Source organism: Megalobrama amblycephala, linkage group LG5, assembly GCF_018812025.1.
Source record: "Megalobrama amblycephala isolate DHTTF-2021 linkage group LG5, ASM1881202v1, whole genome shotgun sequence".
Classification (NCBI taxonomy): domain Eukaryota; kingdom Metazoa; phylum Chordata; class Actinopteri; order Cypriniformes; family Xenocyprididae; genus Megalobrama; species Megalobrama amblycephala.
Window position 1 is genome coordinate 28,364,255 of NC_063048.1, and position 24,076 is coordinate 28,388,330.

Consider the following 24,076-nt stretch of genomic DNA (forward strand, 5'->3'; position numbering starts at 1 on the left):
GAAAAAACTCATAAAATTTAGAGAAAAAAGTCGTTAAATTACAAGAACAAATTCGTTAAATTCGGAGAAAAACGTCGTTAAATTTCGAAAAAAAAGTCGAGATAAAATGTCGTAATTTAACAAGTTTATTCTCAACATTTTATCTCGACTTTTTTCTCGAAATTTAACGACATTTTTCTCATAATTTAACGAATTTGTTCTCGTAATTTAGCTTTTATTCTCAACATTTTATCTCGACTTTTTTCTCGAAATTTAATGACATTTTTCTCATAATTTAACGAATTTGTTCTCGTAATTTAGCTTTTATTCTCAACATTTTATCTCGAAATTTAATGACATTTTTCTCATAATTTAATGAATTTGTTCTCGTAATTTAACGACTTTATTCTCAACATTTTATCTCGACTTTTATCTCGAAATTTAACTAGTTTTTTTCTCGCCATTTAACGAGTTTATTCTCAACATTTTATCTCGACCTTTTTCTCGAAATTTAACTAGTTTTTTCTCGTAACTTAATGACTTTATTCTCAACATTTTATCTCGACTTTTTTCTCGAAAATTTAACAACATTTTTCTCATAATTTAACGAATTTGTTCTTGTAATTTAATGACTTTTTTCTCGTAATTTAATGAGTTTATTCTCAACATTTTATCTCGAAATTTAACGACTTTTTTCTCGTAATTTAACAAGTTTTTTCTCAAAATTTTACAACTTTAATCTCTAAATGGTTTTATTTTTTTATTATTGCTTGGCCCTAATCCTCTTCCATAGAAATTAACTAGTTTTAGCTATTGAAACTAAATCAGCCACTTATTGACTAAATCATTTTTACAATAAGACAACAGAACTATTTAATCAAAAAATAAAAATGGTAGAATAATCAGTTAATTCTTGTTCTGAATTATCAGTTCATTAAGTTTCTACGAAGCATAGGGACATGGTGGTGGAAAAAAAATATGATATGGGAGGAAAAAATATATTTAAATGCTTTTGCGTTCCCTCGCAAAACTTTTGTGTTGAGAGTAAACAAATTTTCTGGGAGGAACACAAAACATTTGTGGAAGAATGCAAAAGCATTGAAATATATTTTTTCCTCCTGTCTCATTTTTTTTATTTGATTTTTTTTTAATCAGTCAATTTACTTACAGACCAGTATCCACCCATTGTAGGGGATACACATTTTTAAAATAAATACTTTTTGAACTTTTAACAATAGAAAGAATTACATTTATTCAGTTGCATTTACACAATGAATTTCAATAGTGAATTCATACACACTTGCATCAATAGAAGACAACAGAAATACAGATACATGTATCAGACACATCTTTATTTGCTTGAAAACTAAACAGAATAAGGTTAGGAGGGTTTTACACCTTCAGGTTCACTCTATCATGGTACTTCTGGTATGGGTCGTTGAGGTACCAGTTCCTTCTTTTCCAAAAGGATGTTGTCATTTTGTCCAGTAGTTTACATTGAGTTTTATTACAGAACACATGTTCTCTCAGCCGCTTCTTTCGGGCTGCTGACTTTTTCCACAGCTTTTTCTTATATCCAGCCTAAAAAACAACAGCATTATTTAACACACAAAGAACAAGTTTCAGTTTAGGTTCGCAGTTTGGGTTATTTGAATATCAGACCGGATTTCCAACATGATGCCAAAGAAATGCATGACAGGACAGCTCTGAATAATATGTGGGCATGCTTTACCTTTCTCCTCACCCACAGGCCACAGTGTAGCCTGAGAAACCTTTGAACCACCGACTTCACAGACTTCCTCTTGCCTTTCCTCAGACTGTAGTAGGTTAAGTTCCTGACTGGCTGAAGCATCAATGAAGGGATGAGGGGAGTTACGCTGAAGAAAAAGAAAAAACGTCACCATTACAAAAAGAGCAAATCTTCAGTCAAAAAATGCAACTAAGAAGATATAGTCATAAATCATGGGAAAACATTATTTTTTTTTGTTTGCTTCACCAAAAAAATGGTTCTTAACGAAGTCAAAGCAGAATCAACTGTTCTGCATCCCATAGCAAACACACAGAAGAAGTTTGTTTTGTTGTTGAATGAATCGGTTCAGTGAATGATTCAATACAGACAGTCACTTGTCCCCACCTATTGGTGTAACAATGGAAAAAGAAAAAAAATCCCCAAACTAAAAGCATGTTCACACCAACAATTCCAGCTGATGAACAATAAAATCATTGACACACAACCAAAGTGATTAAAGGCACACTATGTAGTTTTCGGCTCTAGAGGTCGCCATTCAAAACAAAGGCGCAGCTTGATTTCACAGAATCATGGAAAGAGTTGTCTTCACGTCTACAGCCAGTGGAAAAGAATCCGATGAGACTCGGGCAAAAATCATATTCATGGATGAGATTACTGTAGTATGAAGCAGGGTGTGGCTGAAAGCCACTGGAGCGATTGCTAATGAGAGACGAGTGCGACACAGTTCGAGAGCAGTGGAGCTTTTATTATGCTTCAAAAGACCGCTTCTGCTTCTTCCAGTCAAGCGTATGTTTTATCATATTAGATACATATGAGTGTTGAAAGCTGTTATAGTGCTACTCTGCGTTCGCTCGACGGATGCTGTGAGACACTTGTTACATGCTGCAGTAAGCTAGATCAGTATTAGGCATGGTAAAACATGGTACTCACAGTAAATCAAGAAAACAAGATGTAAACAATAAGACAATGTGTCAAGCTATCTAACAATGATTCGTTTTCTATCGATTAATGTATCCAAACAGTTGCTCACCTGTCTAATAATACACATAATATATTAAAGCATCTTTGGTGTGGAATGATGTCGCACAAACATGGTCCTTGTTCTGGTTAAAATTGCTTATTTCTCTGAATTTAAACATTCTTGGAAACATTTGGGATAATGCAAGTACATCAGTCAACAAAATATATAACACTCTTCTAGTGTTTGTTTGTTTATGATATTTTAATCCAAAAAAAATCTTACATGTTGTGCCTTTAGGCAATGTCTTACCGATTCAGCAGGCCAGTGTTTTGCACGGGAGCAGCAGTATGAACAGGAGGCAGAGGTCTGCAGACATGTCTCTGCACTACAGCTGAGAAGCGAGCTGTCTGTGTGAGTCTGACAGCAGGGGTGAGACAGTCCCTGCCTAAAACCGACAAGGGTCTCAGCAAACCTGATCATCAGAGGAGAAAGAACTGTAGTTTACAGTGTTGATGGGCGTTTTCTGTTGTCTAATAAAAGATTTTACTGCATCATGACAATCCTTACATTCTACCACAGTAATATAACGACAATGGAACAGAAAATATAGCATTCAAGTCGAATAATATAACGTTAAACTAGGAATGCATAAACTTTAAAAATCCAGTTTAGTGCACAAATAGTCTCCACACATTGTAGCAGCAGACACAGGAAACCTTTAGTTGCGTATTCCAATGCGCACCAACTTTAAGAGTCCACAGAAACTCATTTTCATTTTAGCAATGTATTTATGACATTTAAAAAAACATTAAATGTGCACATTTCATACCCGACAGACCTCTCGTCAAGGTGGCCGCCATCTTAAACGACACTGACGCATTAACTACAGTAGGTGGTTTGGACAAAAAGAACGCGGTGCGAGAATACACAAAGTAGAAAGGTCTTACCAAAACACACACACACACACACACACATATATATATATATATATATATATATATATATATATATATATATATATATATATATATATATATATATATGTCTTTTTTTTTTTACGCCAAGCACTAGATCTATATCTAGAAAACTATGAAGCAAAGGGATGCTGGCTTTGTTCCAACAAGTAATTAATAATGATAACTGGGCCATTCCACCGAATGGGTGCCATTTGCTTGTTGTAACTCTTCAAAATTAAACATTATTTTTCATCTTTTTTCAACACTGAATCTAATACTACACATTTTTAACTTTTCAAAATGTGTATTGGTCAAAATCAGGCAACTTTATTTAATTTTTTACAAGGTTTCAACGCAGAAGATGGATGCATGTTTTCTCAGTGCTGTTACCAAAACTCACGTGACATTTAAAAATCATGTTTAAAAGCATGTGAGTTAATTCCTTTGTATTCACCTCAAGAAAGTGTTTATTTTGAAGAAATGGTTGATTATGTGTTCAAATAACTGATATTTGTGACAAAAAAATCTATTATAAGGCAAGATGTATTTTAATAAAAAACACAAAACAATTTTCTAATTTAAAAGAAGACAAAAGCCTCAAGTTTATATGTTTTTAAATAATTTAATTTATTTAACAATTGTGTAAATGATGGATCACACAAAACTGATAAAAACAGTGGTTTAACATTATTTTTCTAGAAAAGTAAATAAATTTAGTAACAGGACTGAGCACTTTGTAACAGGACTGAACGCTGGGTAACAGGACTGAGTGTCCATATGTGTGTGTATGTGTGTGAGAAAAAGAGTGTGTCCATGGCCGTGTGTGCATGTGTGTGAGTGAGATTTCTGTGTTGAAGGGATGTTCTATGTGCTAGTAGCACATTACAGTGAAGGAGGTGGAAAGAGAAAGAAGGAGAGCGAGGAAAAGAGAGGGGGGAGAGGGAGGGAAGGAAAGACAAAAAAAGGGGGGAAAAAATAGGGTTGCGGGTGTGTTTCACTCCTTCCCTTGCAGCATGCCATGGGTGTGTGTTTCTGGCAACTGCATAGTATAGGTTCTCTCCATCTTCTACAAAAGATAAGAAAGAGAAAGACAAAAAGATGAAGTCACATCGTGGTGGACTGGCTCCCTACAAGTATGGCATTCATATTGTAAAACTAATCCTAAAAATCTATAATTTAAGTAATTCTAACTGTAAAACTCATGATACAGGTGAATAGTATTATATCAGCTAATATTCACATCATTAAATCACAAAACAGAGGACTCTACTCACTCCTGTTACTCTTAACTCAGTCCTGTTATTTTTCATATAAGTAACAGGGCTGAAAGTAACAGGATTGAGTTTTTAAGCAAAAATGATCAAATACTTGACATATGGACACATGGCGCATATGCTAATAGCATGAGGATACTAAGCAAATACTGGTGACTTACCCAAAATTAATATTTTTAAAATAAACAAATAACTTTAAAGAAATAGTTTAGGTAACAGGACAGTATGTTGAGATTGACCCTCTTGGTCATAGTTACAATTTCATCAAATATACAGAAATTAAAATAAGAGAACTTACTTTTGGTCTTCTCATGGCCTGCATAAGATCCAGATGATGCAACTTCCTGTTGAAAATGTGTCTTGTGGAATGTTCCAAGTTTTGTAGTGGGGAAAATGTGTGAGGGTAACAGGACTGAGTGAAAACCTGGGCACACGACTAAAATGTGTATTTTATATTGCATATTATGGATTTCTTATGAAATTTCTTTTCGTTTAGCATAGATGGTAATTGGAGTAACATAACTGTGCAAAAATAATAAGATTTCTGAAAGATTTTAATGATTATATTTCATGATAAAGTTTAGGTTTATATAGCGGGGACATGTAACAAATGCTATTTTTTTAGTATTCTCAGTAGTTTTTAATAATGTTTTAAATTATATATTTTAAATTTGCAGTTAGATTAATGTTTAGGACACTTTGCTTAATAATAAAATATATTTTAGAGTTCATTTTCATGCATAATTATACATAAAATGTCCTGGGGACAGAAATGGCACCGATTCGGTGGAATGGCCCATCTGATATTTGGAGGAAAGAAACACCACTGAGATAATTTAAGTGTTATTTACATACATTTACATATATAACTACTCCTGATGCTCTGATTGTGAACGATACAAGGTCTGATAAGTAAAAAGTTGGTTAATCTAACCCATCTTTCTGAGATGGATTTGATGTTGTTCTTTATTTGTCATATGACAGTTGAGAAAATGAAAGTTCATGTTGGGGATTTTTTGAAGGGAAGTTTCAAGAATCAGCCATCAAACTTGCATAGAAACACTACAGTTTTGTATCAAAGTTGTGCAAAGCTGTTTATTCCAGTATACAACATTGGAAATTGTCCAAAATTTTTGTTTCAAAAGTAGCCAATATGTAACATCACATGTTAAATACAAGAAATAATGTGCATTTATATAATATAATGTACCTCGAGTTGTCAAGTACCCCAAGTATCAAATGTAGTGGTACCAAAAAATAAACACACATATGAACAAAATAAGCTTAATCCAGCAACATAGTCCAATTTTTTTTTTTCAGTGCCATGGCTTAACTCAATATCCAGTGCAAAATTAAACAAAAGAAAACACCCCCCCAAAATACTGAATGGTTTACTCTTCAGACTCGAAAAGCAGTCAGAATCAAATCTATAAAGATGCAACTCCATCACAAGATCAGTAGTACACAGGTTTAAAAATGGAATGCAGAAAACTGCGTCTTCATTCATAAATATTTAATAGTATCTTACCAATATAAAGCTTAGAACAGTTCAATAAAAGTTCTAAATCAGGGGTGTCCAATCCTGCTCCTAAAGGGCCACTATCCACTCCAGCCCTAACTAAACACATCTGAATTAGCTAATCAAGGTCTTAAAGATGCTTAGATACTTCCAGGCAGGTGTGTTGGAGCGAATCTATGTAGGATTTTAGCCCTCCAGGAGCAGGATTGGACACCCCTGTTCTAAATAGAAACATTCAGACAAAATATGTGCAGCTGGAATGTACATGATAATGTCACCAGCCTGCATAAACAGGCTCCGCATCACAAGGGATTCCATAGAAGCGACCAGGTGGACGGTCTTTTCGCAAGAGGGGTGTACGGGCGAGGGACAGCTCACTGTCATTATCTCTTCTCCTCCGCAGAACCAAAACAATGATGAAGAGAAGACCCACTGTAGAGGACAAAAAGAATTTAAAGAGGGTGACAACTGACCTTATGCCAAGCAACACCTTAAAAATGTTACTGACCAATCCTAATCGATTAAGTGTAAGTAGAAGTTTGATGACAAACTTTGATGTTGGCTTGACAAAGCCAGGTCTGAAAGTTTAATATAACTTTGAACAGCTTTAAGTTTAAAGGTTTTACTCGGAGAAAGTAAAACAATGTTACTAGCATGTTTTAACATGCTGCTAGCATAACAGGTTGTTAGACGAATTAGCATGTTTTGCTAGCATGATTTTACACATTGCTAACGTGAATTAGCATTATGCTAACAGGAATTAACATGTTTCTAACATGAATTAACATTTTGCTAACTCGGGCTGCACGATTTATCGCACAATATGAAAAATAACATTGAACTTAAATACAATTATCGCTTAAACGCGATTCTTAGTGCGATTATTTTTTTATGCGCAGCTTGTCAATGAAGTATGGCTCCAAATGCTAATCCATCTGAAAGCACTGCGAGTTTGAGTCACTTATAATGTACATTTGAAAAAGCAACATGAGTCAAACATCTTTCCAGACATGAGAAGCATTTATTAACATCTTGTCCAACAAAAGACAACATTTAATAAAATGTTTTTACTCCAAACTCATTTCATAACGGCTTTATTCAGGCTTTATGTTTATTCAGCTACAGCGATATGACGCGTGTTATCGTCCTCTGTGTTAGCCCCCTCTGGCTTTCAGATAGAAAAGCGTTTACTACTGATCACAGAGCCGTACAGCTCTGACAAGCTGCGCATAAAATAATCGCAGCCTTTGCCAAATCGCATGCGGTTTAATCGCGATAAATCGTGCAGCCCTATTGCTAACATGATTTAACACTTTGTTAGCAAGATTTAACATGTTAATACCATTAACACGTTGTTGGCATGATTTAACATTTTGCTAACCTGAATTAGAATGTTGTTAACATGCATTAACATGTTATTAGCATGAATTAGCATGTTGTGAGAATGAATTAGGTTACTAGCATAAATTAATATGTTGCTAGCATGAATTAACACATTGCTAGCATGAATTGGCACGTTGGTAGTATGAATTAACATTTTGCTTGCATGAATTAACACTCTGCTAACATGATTTAACATGTTGCTAGCATGAATTAGCAAATTGGTAGTATGATTTAACATTCTGCTAACATGAATTAGCATTTTGGTATGTTGGTAACATGATTAGTATAAATAAACACATTGCTAGCATGTTTGCACAGTGTCCAACATTCCATGCTTTTTTCCCCATTAATTTAGTGCATCATCCGGATATTTAAAGTGCATTTTTTTCTTTCTGGAATTTTTCTGTGTGAACGCACTACTTGCGCTATTTATACTTAAAAACCTCATAGAATAGTGAATAAGTATGCATTTAACGAAAATCCTAAGTCGGATCAGTTAGAAAAATATAGAGTAGGTGGTTCTAGCTTGAAAGAAGGAGACGACACTGTTTAAGTCTCACTCATAATAAGCTTAAATAGTAGATCAGTATGTTGGCTCTATCAAGTCAAGATAATAATGACATTAGTAACTTAAGCTTGTATGACCAAGTAAAGGTGCGGTCACATTTACTGTTGTTCAGTGAATTTTCACGTGCAAAATCTAGTCATTTCAACGGGAATCCACACAATACGGAATTTGGTGTGGGTGAAACATTTCCCTCAGCAGATTTCAATTCCATGTTGATCAACAGAAAGCTGCTTGGTAAGAAAGAAGCTTCTGCGTGAACTCTGTTACACTATTGACAATATACAACAGACTTTTTACTGGCAAACTTCTGTTGAAATTTCACTAATGTGACCTTACGTGTAAACAAGGGGGCAGAGCTTAACAAACACTTTATTTTGTGAAACTGACATTTTTTCACATTGTGGTTAATGAAAGAGAAGTTCAATTGAGTGACAATGTGATGCAAATGTTCATACCTCCTCCTCCAATAACAAGCAGTGCAATAGTAACAGGAGCAAGTTCACACGTCTCCCCGACCTTTCTGAAGAAGGTCTCCATGCAGTAACCAGGGGCCGTGCTGCCCTCAGGACAGAACGCATCAGTGGGACATTGGATCGGATTTACATCAGGACTCTGGAGCAAATACACAAAGGCACATGTATTACATACAGTGACATTAATCATTTTCTTAGATAAACAAGGAAGTAAACACTTTTTAAAAACCTACAGTATATGATTTGCATTTCTTTGCGTTCAAGCAAGAGGAACCAGTCCTGTGGTAACATTAAAGATTGTATGTGTGTGTTTGATTAAGAAAGTAATCGCTTACAGGGCAGTAATGGTTTTCAGGACACAGGTCACAGTTCTCCTGACCCCAGCGGATCTGATAGAAACCACTGCTGCAGATCTGACACATGGTTTGATAGGAAGGCTTGTGCATTCCTGTCAAAAAATATTGACATTTCATAAGTGTACTGTAGAAATACTCATTTACTTGTTCAACAATGACCTATATTCATGTACTGATCTATGACAAAACTGATGACCAATCTGATTTCTGAGTAGCTTTCATTATGTGGATGACCTGTCTTCAGAGTTTTATATCACTAAAGCTTTCATTAGTTTGCATGTTGTACATATATTTTGAGTAAGCAATGTGGCTAAAGGAAGATACCTGGGCGACAGGGCGTACATTCTTTGGAAGCGATCTGTAGAGCCTCTGAGCCTGCAGGACAGATCCGGCACTGGGCACAACTGGAGGAACTATCAAAAAGGGAGAAGGGGAGAACTGTAACGGCGAAAAAACTCTTTACAACAAATTATAACCGTCATTTGGCACTGCAATGACACCGTTATAATGATGGAGTGCCAACGTAATAGAAAAACAGTCAGCTGAAAAAATGTCATCAAGTCTATAAAATGGAAATGCTTTTATGTTTAGGAAGTACGCCCAAAAATACTTATATATACACACCGATCAGGCAAAACATTATGACCACTGACAGGTGAAGTGAATAACACTGATTATCTCTTCATCATGGCACCTGTTAGTGGGTGTCCTCAAAAGTTTATGTTAGAAGCAGGAAAAATGGGCAAGCGTAAGGATTTGAGAGAGGGTCAGAGCATCTCCAAAACTGCAGCTCTTGTGGGGTGTTCCCGGTCTGCAGTGGTCAGTATCTATCAAAAGTGGTCCAAGGAAGGAACAGTGGTGAACCAGTGACAGGGTCATGGGCGGCCAAGGCTCACTGATGCACATGGGGAGCGAAGGCTGGCCTGTGTGGTCCGATCAAACAGACGAGCTACTGTTCAAATTGCTCAGAAGTTCATGCTGGTCCTGAATGAAAAGTGTCAGAATACACAGTGCATAGCGGTTTGTTGCGTATAGGACTACATAGCCTCAGACCAGTCAGGGTGCCCATACTGACCTCTGTCCACCGCCGCAAGCACCAGAACGCCAGATTTGGACCACGGAGCAATGGCCTGGTCTGATGAATCATGTTTTCTTTTGCATCACGTGGATGGCCGGGTGCGTGTGCGTTGCTTACCTGAGGAACACATGGCACCAGGATGCACTATGGGAAGAAGGCAAGCCGGCGGAGGCAGTGTGATGCTTTGGGTAATGTTCTGCTGGGAAACCTTGGGTCCTGCCATCCATGTAGACGTTACTTTGACACGCACCACCTACCTAAGCATTGTTGCAGACCATGTACAACCTTTCATGGAAACGGTATTCCCTGGTGGCTGTGGCCTCTTTCAGTAGGGTAATGTGCCCTGCCACAAAGCAAAAATGGTTCAGGAATGATTTGAGGAGCACAACAACGAGTTTGAGGTGTTGACTTGGCCCCAGATCTCAATCCAATCCAGCATCTGTGGGATGTGCTGAACAAATAGGTCCAATTCATGGAGGCCCCACCTGGCAACTTAAAGGATCTACTGTTAACATCTCGGTGCCAGATACCACAGCACACCTTCAGGAGTCTAGTGGAGTCCATGCCTCGACGGGTCAAGGCTATTTTGGCAGCAAAAGTGGGACCAACACAATATTAGGAAGGTGCTCATAATGTTATGCCTGTTTGGTGTATATATAGATAGCTGAGACACACATTTTATGGTGCAATGTTCAGAATGTTCAGAAAAGGAACTTACTTGCAGTACGTGCCTTGTGGACATGGGTTACATGATGTTGAATTTTGCAAAGATGCGTAGAAACCTGAAGCAATAAATGATTTTTTTTAACCTTTTAAATTTTTATTGAATGCTTAATAAATCTGTAATATTTCAGATTACATTTTATGTCTCATAAATGTAAGATGTGTGTGTTAGGGCTGCACGATTAATCGCATGAGATTGTCATGCGTGTCTCGTCAGTAAAGCCGGTTCTGTGATTAGTGGTAGAGCCGTAGTTCGCGGACAAGCTACGCAATATCGCGTTCATAATCGCAGATGAATCGCCTTCGATTATGAACGCGATATTGCGTAGCTTGTCCGCGAACTACGGCTCTGTATATTAAGTGCCGCTCCATTTGAAAGCAGGTGATGGACATTTACCACTAATCACAGAACCGGCTTTACTCACGAGACACGCATGACAATCTCATGCGATTAATCGTGCAGCCCTAGTGTGTGTATGTAAAAATACATTATCTTCACAATAAATTTGAATTATATATAATATATAAGTTTTTTATATTTTGATATGTAGTAGCATTTGTTTCTGCTTTTTTTCTCCACCCCTCTGTGTCAAATGATTCATATAGCAAAGCGAATGAATGAATGAATGAATGAATGAATGAAGGAAGGAAGGAAGGAAGGAAGGAAGGAAGGAAGGAAGGAAGGAAGGAAGGAAGGAAGGAAGGAAGGAAGGAAGGAAGGAAGGAAGGAAGGAAGGAAGGAAGGAAAGGAAAGAAAGAAAGAAAGAAAGAAAGAAAGAAAGAAAGAAAGAAAGGAAGGAAGGAAGGAAGGAAGGAAGGAATGTTTAAATGAAGAACACATCACTTGTTACCTGGTGTGCAGGCCCTGCAGGAGACAGAGCCTGTGTTATTGTTGTAGGAACCAGTAGGACATGCCTGGCAGACTGGGCTTCCAGTGGAACTAATGCAAAAAAAAAAAAAATGTATATGCTTACATAAAAAAAGCATATGCTTATGCGTTGAATAAACATAAACAATGTAATACTTTCTCCTCTCACTTGCTGTAAAACCCAGATGAGCAGGGCAGACAACCCTGTTGTCCTGCTAGAGGCTGATAGAAACCCTGGACGCAGAGAAGACAGGCTTCAGGTAATACACACAGGCCTGCCTCAGGACAGCAAGAACACAGTAGAGTTTCTGAGAACACAGAAAGAGAAAGTGCATGTGTCAGCTTCAACATGTGAGGAACACTTTAAAGTCAACAATACATGAAAATGAACACACCGTTATCAAAATAAGAGCCAGGGGCGCAGGCCGTGCAGGTGGAGGTGTTGAGCGCGGAGCAGCTGGGCCCTGTAGTGCTGGGAGTGGCAGTGGTTACGTTTGCACTCACTGTGGTGATCGTCACAGCAGGACTAAGTGTTGTCTGACTCATCACCACTCCTACACAACCGCAGACACATGAAAAACCAGCTTAAAATAAATCATATGACATAAAAGCATAATTAAATGCTTTTAAAGGCTTAGTTCCACCATCACCCCACATGTAATTCAAAAACACATAATTTTCTTTCTTCTGTAAAGCACAAAAAAAAAAACATATTTTGAAGAACCCCACACTGTTGTACGGTAGTGTAGATGGTCAGTTTTACTAAATATAAGTATTGTATCTAATTTAGTGTAAAGTACTGTACAGTCACAAATATGATATGATTTTAATTCTTGCTCATTTTGACTCAATACTGCTCGACTTTTTGACAAGGTAATTTTAAAGGTTTATTGCAATGGCATCACATGAATCATGCTCAAATTCTTTCGACTGTGTGTGTTTTTTTATTGTCTGTTGGTGTATACTGTAAATGGCACAGCATGCTTGTTAACCATCAGCAAAATAGGCAAACAGAGTCCTTATTGTGAGCATAATCACATTAGCCATGAGGCCGGTCACCCTCAGCGACTCAAGCTCCCACTGAAGAAATACAATTATTCTGAGGGGACGATCATATGACTTGATTTCACTCCAGAAATACTATGTGAGGGAACCAGGAACCATTTCTCTGTTGGTTCTCTTCCAAGATTTTCCTACTTTTGATACTTTTCAGCTCATTTTAACAAAATGAGGAGGTTGACGAATCACATGTATATTGACAAATGAACCAAGAGGTCATAAAAAACATTAAAATGTCACACTACAGAAAACAAGTACAGGTTTACTATACAGCAGAGGTTCTGGCCAACATATTTGCACATATTTTTAGGTTAAGGCCTGTTAGTAGATTTCACAAAGAAGATTGTTGTTGGTAAAAACCCTCAAAAATGTACTAAAGTTGTTTCTGTATTGGAAAAAAAATTGCTCCACCACCTCTGGCTATTTTGTTTACTAAGGTAAAAATGATGAAACCTCTGGTTAATTTGTTACAAAAGCTAAAAATGGTGAAAAATTATTTAAAAAGGTCAACACCTAAACACAATTCCTCTTTTTTTATTATTATTATTATTTATAAATAATCAACTTTATGTTAATAAAATAAACATTGTCTGGATAGATTAAAAAAAGTATATAAATATAAAAAAATAAAATATATTCTTGCCGAACAGGACGACTGTATCTATGTACATGTATCTAATAATAAAATCTAAATAATCCAATACGTTATAAAAGCATGTTAAAAGTCACAGATTTTCTGTTGATTTGGAAACTCACCCAAAACACAAGCGGTAACGAGAACAAACAAAACCCTCAAACGCTCCATGATCCAGCGATTGACTTCAAGAGTTCCCACTGTTATCCATCTGCCTTCATCACGGTTGACGACAGCATTAGTAAAAGAGTGTAATATTGGGAACTAATGAAGATTTCTTCCCTCACTCTCATTCCCTCTGTCGAGGGCTCATCAAAGTCATATGACACTAATCATGTGATCACATTCCTAAACACTGCTTACTATAACCTTACTATTTTATCATCTACAAACATTCTATACGCATGAACTAAACTAAAACACGACAGAAGTTAGTTGTAATATTTAAGGTGGGTGACACATTAACCAGCTGGACGCCAGTTAAAAGTCCAACAGAGTTTCTCAGAGATTGTTCTGAAGTCCCGCCCTTTTTACCATGGTAACTGTAGGGCAAAATACCATATTCCCTGAGATCACCGGTTACCATGGTTGGTGTTTTTTGAAGAAGTAAAGAAATAGGAAAATTTCTGTAATTTCGCCACGTTTTACACAGTGACACAGCAGTAGAAAAAACAATTAAAGCTGGATAATTCTACTTTTTCACATGGTCCAGTCTGCTCCATTTCAAATGACTGACATTCTTGTTTATTATGTACTTACAGAGCTGGGTAGATTACTTATGAATTGTAATCAGTTACTGATTACAAATTGCATGACAAAATTTGTAATCAGGTTAATGTAATATCTTAGATTACACATTTTTGGTAACGTAATCTGACTACTTTTGGATTACATTTAGATGAAAATTTTAAAAAAAAATATATATTCTATTCACCAACAACAGCCTCGACAGATTCTTTTTAAAGTGCAATGTATGGGCAGTTAATACTTCAAAATATTGTTAGTGTTTGCTTATAGTAACATTGAATAAAACAAAATCACATCTTATGATTTTAAAACATTTTTACTTAAAATTTAGTAAATTTAGAAAATGGCAACATTACAAAAACAAATATTGAAAAACATGCAATTCACAGCAATATCACTGCTACATCAAATATTTCATATTATATTATTATTATTATGATATTTCATATATATATTTCATTTATATTTCATCTATATTTCCCTCTCACCTCCTTAACTTATATACGAACGTATATAAGCAGCTAGTTTATTATGATGAAAAAATATAAACGTTAAAAAAAGAAGTAAATTAGGAGAATCAATGAATTGTGAACAACTTACTGCCATTGTGTGAATAATATGTAATCATGTAATCCATAAAAAAGTAACTGTAGTCTGATTACGAGTATTTTAAAAAGTAGTTTACTCTAATTACAAGTACTTGATTTTTGGAATCTGATTAAGTAATCCAGATTACATGTAATCCGTTACTCCCCAGCTCTGCGTACTTATATATTCTGAACTACAAGGAGAGAAAAAATACAGTATTTTTCCAACATATTCATTTCCTCTTAACCGTTTATTATGGTTTTAAGTGCAAACACTGACTTGAGCATGCCCTGAGTAACACATATGCTATATAATCACATCACACCCACACTGCAGAGGTAACTAATACATTCAGCAAAAACTTAACCAAATTTGTACATGATAACACTAATGAATTAAAACACTGCATATACACAGATACAGAGTGTAAAACAGCCCTTTATGGTGAACAATCACAGATATGGTCATTCAAAACATGGCGATTACAATATAAAAGGTGAAAATATATATGGCTAGAAGTGTGAAAGGTGATATATATTATCCAACACAGTATTTGGTGCATTTTAGTTTCAGATAAGTTACACATTGGGCATAATAAGTAAATAACATGTACTTTTGCATTAGAACAGAACATTTTTACAATAGTAAAATACCACTTATTGCCCATAACCGTTATTTTCTCTGTTTATTTAAGGCTTGTTACAAGTTATTAACCAAATAGAGCTTCCATTTTTGGAAGTTGGAAAAGCAAAACTAACATAGTCCAAAGCAAATTGACCAATTACAAAGAAAAATGTTCTTAAAAGCTTTGTTTTAAATGAATCACTTGATGGAACAGTATTCACACTAGATGCTTGGCTGACAGGTCTTTTTTTACTTCCTTCCCCGTCTTTGGTGGAAACCTCTGGGCAATTCCATAGGGAACATGAGCCGCCACAGTTCCAAGTTCCGCCGCTCCCTCCACGTGGAACATTTGATCGTCGAAGAAGATGTGAGGTCTGATCTTTTCCAGCATGGGGCCTTTAGGGGCTCCTGCTAAGAAGAGAGCCTCATCTGTCTCCAGGCCCCATGAACGCAACGTCTTGAGGGCCCGGGTGCCTGAACTGGCTGCACTGCGAGCTGTAACCAAATAGGTGCGGATGGGACAGTCCAAGCGCTGGCCTTTGGCATAGAATTTCTGCTGCAGTTTCCCCAGGGCTTCCAGGAAACCCTTAAGTGGTCCCTATAGGAAAAAAGATAATAATTCACTATTGTCAAAAGTAGGGTTGTCATTGTACCAAAATTTCAGTAGTCGGTACAATACCAGTAAAACTTGGTACCAATTTCGTTACCTGAGCAAAAACTGTTGAATGGTAACCTACACTACTTTGCAGTGTACTTAGCAGCATTAAAAACTAAACTTGTATTCAAATTGTGAATGGGTAATAAAAAGAAAGCGAATAAAGAGAAGAGCCCTTCCTTCATAATCACTAAGAGGCCTTTTACGTGACACCATTTTCAACTAAAAACTAAAAATGCAAACTTTATAAAACGGGTTTCAAATTGCAAGTTTTTGAAAACGAAAGGCTACCATTATTGTTTCCCAGTAAACTACAAAAAAGCGAATTTGTTAAAATGGTGATGTCATGCGCATGTGTATAGAGTACCTCAGGGATGACGTGTTTTCATAGGCCAACCCGGAAGTTAGAAAAGGTTCCCTCGGTTGAAAGCCTATGCATTTTTCCCATAGACTTTTGGAAAATCGCAGAAAATAAGCTCTGTGTTTAACAAAGGGTTATGACACTTACACGTTTTGTCTATCAAGATAATCTTTACAAGTTAAAACAACATAAATACATTTTGAAGCCTAAATAAAGTCGTCAGATATAAAAAGCTAACAGTAGGCTATAAACAGACTACAGCACACCATGGTCGCGGATCAACGTCGTCACCACCAAGCTTCCTCAAACTGTATTTAAAAAACAACTTTATTTATAAACATGCTCGCTGATTATGATCTGTGCTGTGTATGAATACTTATCCACTTTTTCATGAGAAATGCTGTCCAAATGTCCCGTTTTTAATGATGACGCCTAAAGTCCCCGCCAAAGGAAGTAGTCCCTTTTAGCAATTTGTTAGCAACCGCTGTTTTTAAGACACAGTAAAGGTTTAAAAAAATCACAAGCGGGTTATAACTGGTGTGTTTTATGTCATAGATCAAAACGTGAAAATATTTAGAGGCTTTGTTAACCACAGACCTTATTTCAGGCGATTTAGCAAAAACCCATTCAAAAAACCCATAGACTTTACGGCGTTGGAACCAGAAGCCCTAAAATGCTAACTCGCTTCCGGGTTTTGCCTACAAAAATGCGTCATCCCTGAGGTACTCTATTACGTGTTCAGTCTATAGGCGCGTAGCGTGTCTTTACAAAGTGATATCGCCACCTACTGGCCTGGCATGAATAATACAGTGTTTATAATCGTTTTCGCGGATCATTTTGCATTTTCCATTTTTAGTACATCGTTGTCGTGTAAATGTACCCTAAGGTTGCCAATCTCTAAGGGTCCGTTTACTCGACAACGATGTACTAAAAATGGAAACGTTTTTTCTTTGTACAGATGACAACTATATCAAAAAATAACAGTGCAATAAGACCAAAAATGGCAATAACCAGTTTCGAATGTTTTAGACAGACATTAAAATGTTATTTACACAAACAAACAAGATACAAATAAATAAAATAAAGACCAAACAATTGCTATTAACATGACCAAATCCCTGATCCATGAAAATAACTAAAAACTATGTATTATGCATTCCAGTAGTTAGCGATAGTTACTTTGTAAAGAAAGACTACGGATCTGCGCACGTCTTTTACAGAGCACTGGCGCCAAACACACATGCCTACAGACTAAACATGTAATACACATGTGCATACCATCACCGTTTTCACATATTCAAGTTTTTGCATTTACACATAGACGGTATCGTTTTCAAAAGCTTGTACTTGTAAAGTTTGCATTTTCAGGCCACCAAAACACTTGTCATGTAAATGAACGGCTAAAACGTGTAAAAAGTGCAAGGTCACTGAATTCTGCACTCTTGCGAAAACTCGTTATAATAAAATTCTGTATTAATCGTACAATGAATCTCTACATCTTTACATCATGTTTAGATTTTGTTGGTTATAATGAACAGCTCACAGTGAACAAAGCAAAACCTCATGCGTTTTTAGCGGTGTTAAACAGAAAACTGTTCATCTTACGGACTAGCACCTCTGATAGGCCACTGAGTTCATACGCTCAACAGGTATGATTGTGATTGGCTACAATGCTCAATGCTTGTAAAAACATGCTGTAAAAAGAAACCTTTGATGCTCAGAGATCGCCCAAATAAAACACGAATGAGTACGTTCGAAAGCAGCGTCAATCAGCACGTACCGACTATAAAAGGTTTAAGAATTCACACTGTATAACATTACACTACTATTAAATTTAAATTGAACATACACGATCAAGGGGTTTATTTTCATGGGCTTTCTCATGCTCAAAGAACTTGTCCAGTCCGTGGGCTTTATAAATTCTCTCCGACTCATCCGAGAAGAGAACGGCATCTCCATCAAAGGCCACTCGCAGCTGAGTCTCCGGCACCTCTGTGATTTTTCCTTGTGAGAATACTGTAGCTGCTGCAATTCCTAAAAAAAAAAAAAAAAAAAAAAAAGAATTTCACATTAAACAAGATTTGTATATTTATGATTCTACCGTTAGAAGATAATCAATTCTCCAAACACTCCACTCACCTTCTTCAATGGCTTCTCTAACTTTCAGTGAATCAGCTGACAGATAAAGGTTGGTGTGGTAGGCTTTCAGATACCCAATGGGACTTTTGCCTCCAGTCATACAAAAGCGCTCTATAAACAGCTCTGGAAATAACAGACAACCCAAGACATTATTTACGCTTTTACATAATTACATAGAGATGACTACCGCCAAACTGAAGAAGTCAAGTCAAGTCAAGTCATCTTCATTTATATAGCGCTTTTCACAATACATATTGTTTCAAAGCAGCTTCACAGTGACAATAAGAAAATTATTATCGAGCTAAAGTTGGTTTTTGATTGAATGACTTCCGTTGCACTTAAAAAGCTACTGTTACGTATGAAAGAAACAGAAAAAGCATACAAAAACACATTAAAGAAAACAGGTTTTCTGATAAATCAGCGTCTCTGGACATAACAATACCTCAATATAGTCTTTTGATAACAGCAATAAGCTCAGTAAGGCATGAATTATGGTAATATGTGAACTTAAAAGGGATGGTTCACCCAAAAATGAAAATTCTAATACAAGTTCCCCGTGTTTCAAAGGGACACAAATTCCTGATGTTTATTCAGTGAAAAGCAGAGCTTTGGGGTCAAAGATGTTTTGACTTACGGTGATGATTAATTGAATTTATGAGCCGAAGTCCCACATGAGCATGATTGCTGGTCATCAGAACCACATCAAAGAGCTCTTCACTGTCTGGATACAGCTCTCTGAGTCGAGCATTCACTGCCTCCACTGCCTACACAGAAAATAAAAGAACATTTCCCTATATCCATAGCACTGTTGGACAGTGTGAGCATTTATTATGACAGATAATTAATTATCTCCATTAAGTTGAGATCATTTTACTGATACCATTGCTGTGCGTAAGTACATTAGAACAGGTTTGACCTTAATGAAGGGGAAAGCAGGTCCGGGTGCAAATGGCTCAACCTCATGTTGGATCTGGTAGTTCAGATAATCCTCCATTCCCTGCTGCTCATAAATGTCCTGCTCCTGATCCATATTGAAGAGGGCGCGGGAGGACACCGCGATAGTGATGGCATTCTGAGGCTTTGGCTGAATAAACAATTTTGCATTATTGACAGCAGGACAAATATTTTTGATTACTATTTGAGTGTTATTTTCAAATTTTGTAATAAATAAATACATAAATAAATTAGGCTATCAATTTACAACTGATGCAAAAAAGACAAAATTGTCAACAACCAATTTTAAATAAATAAATGGTCAGAAACCACTTTCAAATGTTTTTAGACAAGAAAGAAAGTTCCCATTAACAACATCAAATGTTATTTAAATAAATAAATAACTGTGCAATAAGACCAAAAATGGCAATAACCAAATTTGGATGAGTTTAGACAAACAGATAGGTATTTAAAATGTTATTTACACAAACAAACATAAATAAATAAAAGACCAAACAATTACCATTAGTAACATCAAATGTTAAATAAATAAATAAATAAATAAATAAATAAATAACAGTGCAATAAGACCAAAAATGGCAATAACCAGTTTCAAATGTTTTTAGACAGACATTAAAATGTTATTTACACAAACAAACAAGATACAAATAAATAAAATAAAGACCAAACAATTGCTATTAACATGACCAAATGTTAAATAAATAAATAAGTAAATAAATAAATAAATAAATAACAGTGCAATATGACCAAAAATGGCAATAACCAGTTTCAAATGTTTTTAGACAGACATTAAAATGTTATTTACACAAACAAACAAGATACAAATAAATAAAACAAAGACCAAACAATTGCTATTAACATGACCAAATGTTAAATAAATAAGTAAATAAATAAATAACAGTGCAATAAGACCAAAAATGGCAATAACCAGTTTCGAATGTTTTTAGACAGACATTAAAATGTTATTTACACAAACAAACAAGATACAAATAAATAAAATAAAGACCAAACAATTGCTATTAACATGACCAAATGTTAAATAAATAAATAACAGTGCAATAAGACCAAAAATGTCAGTAACCAATTTCGAATGTTTTTAGACAAATACATATTAAAATGTTATTTACACAAATATACACATAAATAAATAGACCAAACAATTGCTGTTAACATCAAATGCTATTTTAAAAAAAAGACCATAAAATCGCCAGTAGCAGCATAAAATGTTAAATAAATGAATAAAATAATAATAGTTCATAGTAAAAGTTCATTACAGTAAGACCAACAAGTGACTTAACCAAACGTCTTCAAAATAAACTCTTTTTCGTCGTAAATCGCTACGCAATTTGCGTTGTTGCAACAGTAATCAAATCACGTAGCCTACATATAAAAGAGCAACTGGTCCTAAGCGTTTGCTCATATCGCATTTTCTAAAAATGGCGCCTACCAAATTTTGCGTTGTGATTTTATCTCGGATCATAGTCCCTTTCTGTTGATTGCCTTAGTATTTTGTTTGCTGATACACTGTTGAATACAGGCTATGTTTTACTCCCACTTCCAGGCATCACTGCACCAAACGCTCTCACGGTCACGCCATCGTGTCCGCGCGCCTGTTTCATGTCTCGTTGCAGGTGTCGCGTGTATTTTTAGAGGCATTATCAAATGCAGATAACTCTGGTGAGCTCAAAACAAACCTTCATGGTTTTTATCACGACTAGTGTATATACTATCATGTTGGTATATTGTAAGGAACTTTAATACAGACTCACCGGTTTAGGTTTCTTGCTGGGGCTCGACTGGTTCTCCTTCCTCTCCCAAAAAGTGTCTTTCATCAGTGGTTTATTCATGATAAACAGATGAGAGACTGATGGTCAGAAGAGCCCTGCCCTGTTTGACCAACACAAACACTGAGCAGTCACATCCCCTGGAGCAAAGCAGAATCCAGAAAGCAATCACACTGATTTAGATGTGGTCAAACTGAAGGGACGCTGCCTTCATCCTCATCTCTTCCCACACCATCACATCTCCATCATTTACTGCTTCCAGGGATCGATGATGGAGGATCTCCCTGTGGCATCCACTAAGCTATGAAAGTGGGTTTACATCATCTTTGCAAATGGAGGAAATGTATTTAGGACTCTGGGGATCTTAGCCAACTGATGCAGATCTCAGAAATGTTCCCATGACAACTGCTGGTGTTAGGAGGCACCTAAAAGACATACTTGACTGATTCATAAGAGCACTTCATAATGACTACAAAATACATAATGTAATATTTTTCATATTAAAATATAGGAAAAGGTCAAGTTAGTTTTTTTTTTTTTTTTAAAGAAGTCTCTTATACTTCAATTTTTTTTAAAATAAAAAATTCAATAAAAAAAAAAGAAATAGCGAGAAATATTACATTTAAAATAACAGCTTTCTATTTTAAAATATGTTAAAATGTAATTTATTGCGAATGGCAAACCTGAATTTCCAGCAGCCATAAGGCATTACATAATGATCTTTCAGAAATCATTCTGATATGATTTGGTGCTCCAGAAACTTTTATTATTATCTATGTTGAAAACAGTTGTGGTGCTTAAAAGTGCCCTAGAATTAAAAATTTGAATTTATCTTGGCATAGATAAATAACAAAAGTTCAGTACATGGAAATGACATACAGTGAGTCTCAAACTCCATTGTTTCCTCCTCCTTATGTAAATCTAATTTGTTTAAAAGACCTCCAAAGAACAGGCGAATCTCAACATAACACCGATTGTTACGTAACAGTCGGGATCATTAATATGTACGACCCCAATATTTGCATATGCCAGAACATGTTCAAGGCATTAGACAAGGGCAGCCAGTATTAACGTCTGGATCTGTGCACAGCTGCATCATCAGACTAGGTATGCAAGCAAGAACAATAGTGAAAAATGGCAGATGGAGCAATAATAACTGACATGATCCATGATATCTTGATATTTTTAGTGATATTTGTAAATTGTCTTTCTAAATGTTTCGTTAGCATGTTGCTAATGTACTGTTAAAAGTGGTTAAAGTTACCATCGTTTCTTACTGTATTCACGGAGACAAGAGCAGTTGCTATTTTCATTTTTTAAACACTTGCAGTCTGTATAATTCATAACAACTTCATTCTTTATAAATCTCTCCAAAAGTGTGTAATGTTAACTTTAACCACGGAGCACCGTCAAACTCATTCAGAATCAAATGTAAACATCCAAATAAATACCATACTTACGCGATTAGACATGCTGCATGATGAACACTTTGTAAAGATCCATTTTGAGGGTTATATTAGCTGTGTAAACTTTGTTTATGCTGTTAAAGGCAAGCGCGAGCTCCGTGGGCGGGGAGCGTGAGCATTTAAAGGGGCCGCAGCCTAAATCGGCTCATATTTAATTATGCCCCAAAATAGGCAGTTAAAAAAATTAATAAAAAAAAATCTACGGGGTATTTTGAGCTGAAACTTCACAGACACATTCAGGGGACACCTTAGACATATTACATCTTTTAAAAAGAACGTTCTACGGCACCTTTAATATTTTTGTGGAATCCATTATACATACAGTCAAACCAAAATTTATTCAGACACCTTGAACATTTCATTCATTAATACAGTTTATTCACTATAGTTTAAAAAATGGTAATATAACATGACAAGATCCGAGTTAAACTGTGTCAGAAAAATTAATCAGATAACACTTAAGCAAAACAGTCAGGTCAAAGTGTCTGAATAATTTTTGGTCCCACATTTTTATTCTGCTATCCTCACTGACATAAATGAATTATAGTGTCCTGCACCCACTAGTAAAAAAAATATTTAAAAAATGATATCTAGTGTCTGAATAATTTTTGGTTTGACTGTATATTTTTTAACAAAAAAAACAAAAAAGTTCAGAAGAACAGCATTTATTTGAAATATAAATATTTTGTAACATTGTCTTTACTGTAACTTTTGATTAATTTGAGGCATCATTGCTAAAGAAAAATATTAATTTCTTAAGAAAAAATTCAGAAGGACTAACAGATTAGATTTTTCAAGATCATTAAAGAATATTGATCGTCTCAAACCATTTCATGGTGAGTTAGCTTTGCAATCCTATTGAAATGGAGGTTTTTGTCATTAGGCAGCAGGTTCTGTAGAGATGTTTCTCTTGGTGGCAAACAGAAGACATTCTTTACAGCTACCTGAAAACTGCCTCAGATGATGGTGATATTCCTCTGGAATTAAACTGGAAGATTCACATGCCCCGTTACATGCACACATTTATCAAACAAAAGCACTGATATCCTCTCACTTTAATACTTCTGGTTCTAATGTATTAACAAAAGTTTAATGATGATTTCAGAGCAGCATATAAAAATGATGTGAATGAGTAGGAATGCTTAACAACCCTTTAATTTCCATGTGCTTTTGTTTT

The 24,076-nt window shown here is 35.8% G+C and overlaps 3 protein-coding genes across 5 annotated transcripts; all 3 read right to left on the bottom strand.

Moving 5' to 3' along the window:
• Positions 1–1,310: 1,310 nt before the first annotated feature.
• Positions 1,311–3,637, bottom strand: mrpl35 (mitochondrial ribosomal protein L35). 2 transcript variants are annotated; one of them, XM_048191635.1, is made up of 4 exons: positions 3,520–3,637; positions 3,000–3,162; positions 1,712–1,856; positions 1,311–1,560 (listed from the first exon to the last, which is right to left on the bottom strand). In XM_048191635.1, the coding sequence occupies exons 1-4, from the start codon at positions 3,548–3,550 to the stop codon at positions 1,372–1,374; spliced, it is 528 nt and encodes a 175-aa protein (XP_048047592.1). In that variant the 5' UTR covers positions 3,551–3,637; the 3' UTR covers positions 1,311–1,371. The 2 variants fall into 2 exon arrangements, with proteins under 2 accessions (XP_048047592.1, XP_048047593.1); XM_048191636.1 differs by having other exon boundaries at positions 3,529–3,628.
• Positions 3,638–5,988: 2,351 nt separating this feature from the next.
• si:dkey-21a6.5 (laminin subunit alpha-5) lies at positions 5,989–14,075 on the bottom strand. The gene is made up of 9 exons (XM_048191637.1): positions 13,704–14,075; positions 12,284–12,442; positions 12,058–12,196; positions 11,872–11,960; positions 11,016–11,079; positions 9,544–9,632; positions 9,199–9,311; positions 8,846–9,002; positions 5,989–6,871 (listed from the first exon to the last, which is right to left on the bottom strand). Exons 1-9 carry the CDS (start codon positions 13,750–13,752, stop codon positions 6,714–6,716), a joined length of 1,017 nt encoding a protein of 338 aa, XP_048047594.1. The 5' UTR covers positions 13,753–14,075; the 3' UTR covers positions 5,989–6,713.
• Positions 14,076–15,147: 1,072 nt separating this feature from the next.
• On the bottom strand, positions 15,148–21,947 carry nt5c1ab (5'-nucleotidase, cytosolic IAb). Of its 2 annotated transcripts, none has more exons than XM_048191638.1 (6): positions 21,419–21,947; positions 19,612–19,779; positions 19,330–19,459; positions 18,696–18,818; positions 18,406–18,590; positions 15,148–16,138 (listed from the first exon to the last, which is right to left on the bottom strand). In XM_048191638.1, the coding sequence occupies exons 1-6, from the start codon at positions 21,494–21,496 to the stop codon at positions 15,758–15,760; spliced, it is 1,065 nt and encodes a 354-aa protein (XP_048047595.1). In that variant the 5' UTR covers positions 21,497–21,947; the 3' UTR covers positions 15,148–15,757. The 2 variants fall into 2 exon arrangements, with proteins under 2 accessions (XP_048047595.1, XP_048047596.1); XM_048191639.1 differs by lacking the exon at positions 21,419–21,947 and adding an exon at positions 21,097–21,395.
• Between the last annotated feature and the right edge of the window lie 2,129 nt (positions 21,948–24,076).

Bases quoted from the DNA above. Each gene is read 5' to 3' on its own strand.
- mrpl35 (XM_048191635.1), bottom strand. From the start codon at position 3,550: ATGGCGGCCACCTTGACGAGAGGTCTGTCGG. The intron at 3,163-3,519 runs GTATGAAATGTG...TCTGATGATCAG, and splicing joins CTTGACGAGAGGTCTGTCGG to GTTTGCTGAGACCCTTGTCG. The intron at 1,857-2,999 runs GTAAGACATTGC...CTTTTTCTTCAG, and splicing joins AACACTGGCCTGCTGAATCG to CGTAACTCCCCTCATCCCTT.
- si:dkey-21a6.5 (XM_048191637.1), bottom strand. From the start codon at position 13,752: ATGGAGCGTTTGAGGGTTTTGTTTGTTCTCGTTACCGCTTGTGTTTTG. The intron at 12,443-13,703 runs GTGAGTTTCCAA...GCGGTTGTGTAG, and splicing joins CGTTACCGCTTGTGTTTTGG to GAGTGGTGATGAGTCAGACA. The intron at 12,197-12,283 runs GTGTGTTCATTT...CTGTGTTCTCAG, and splicing joins TGGCTCTTATTTTGATAACG to AAACTCTACTGTGTTCTTGC.
- nt5c1ab (XM_048191638.1), bottom strand. From the start codon at position 21,496: ATGAATAAACCACTGATGAAAGACACTTTTTGGGAGAGGAAGGAGAAC. The intron at 18,591-18,695 runs GTGAGTGGAGTG...TTTTTTTTTTAG, and splicing joins TAGAGAAGCCATTGAAGAAG to GAATTGCAGCAGCTACAGTA. The intron at 16,139-18,405 runs GTATGTTCAATT...TTTTTCCTATAG, and splicing joins AAAATAAACCCCTTGATCGT to GGACCACTTAAGGGTTTCCT.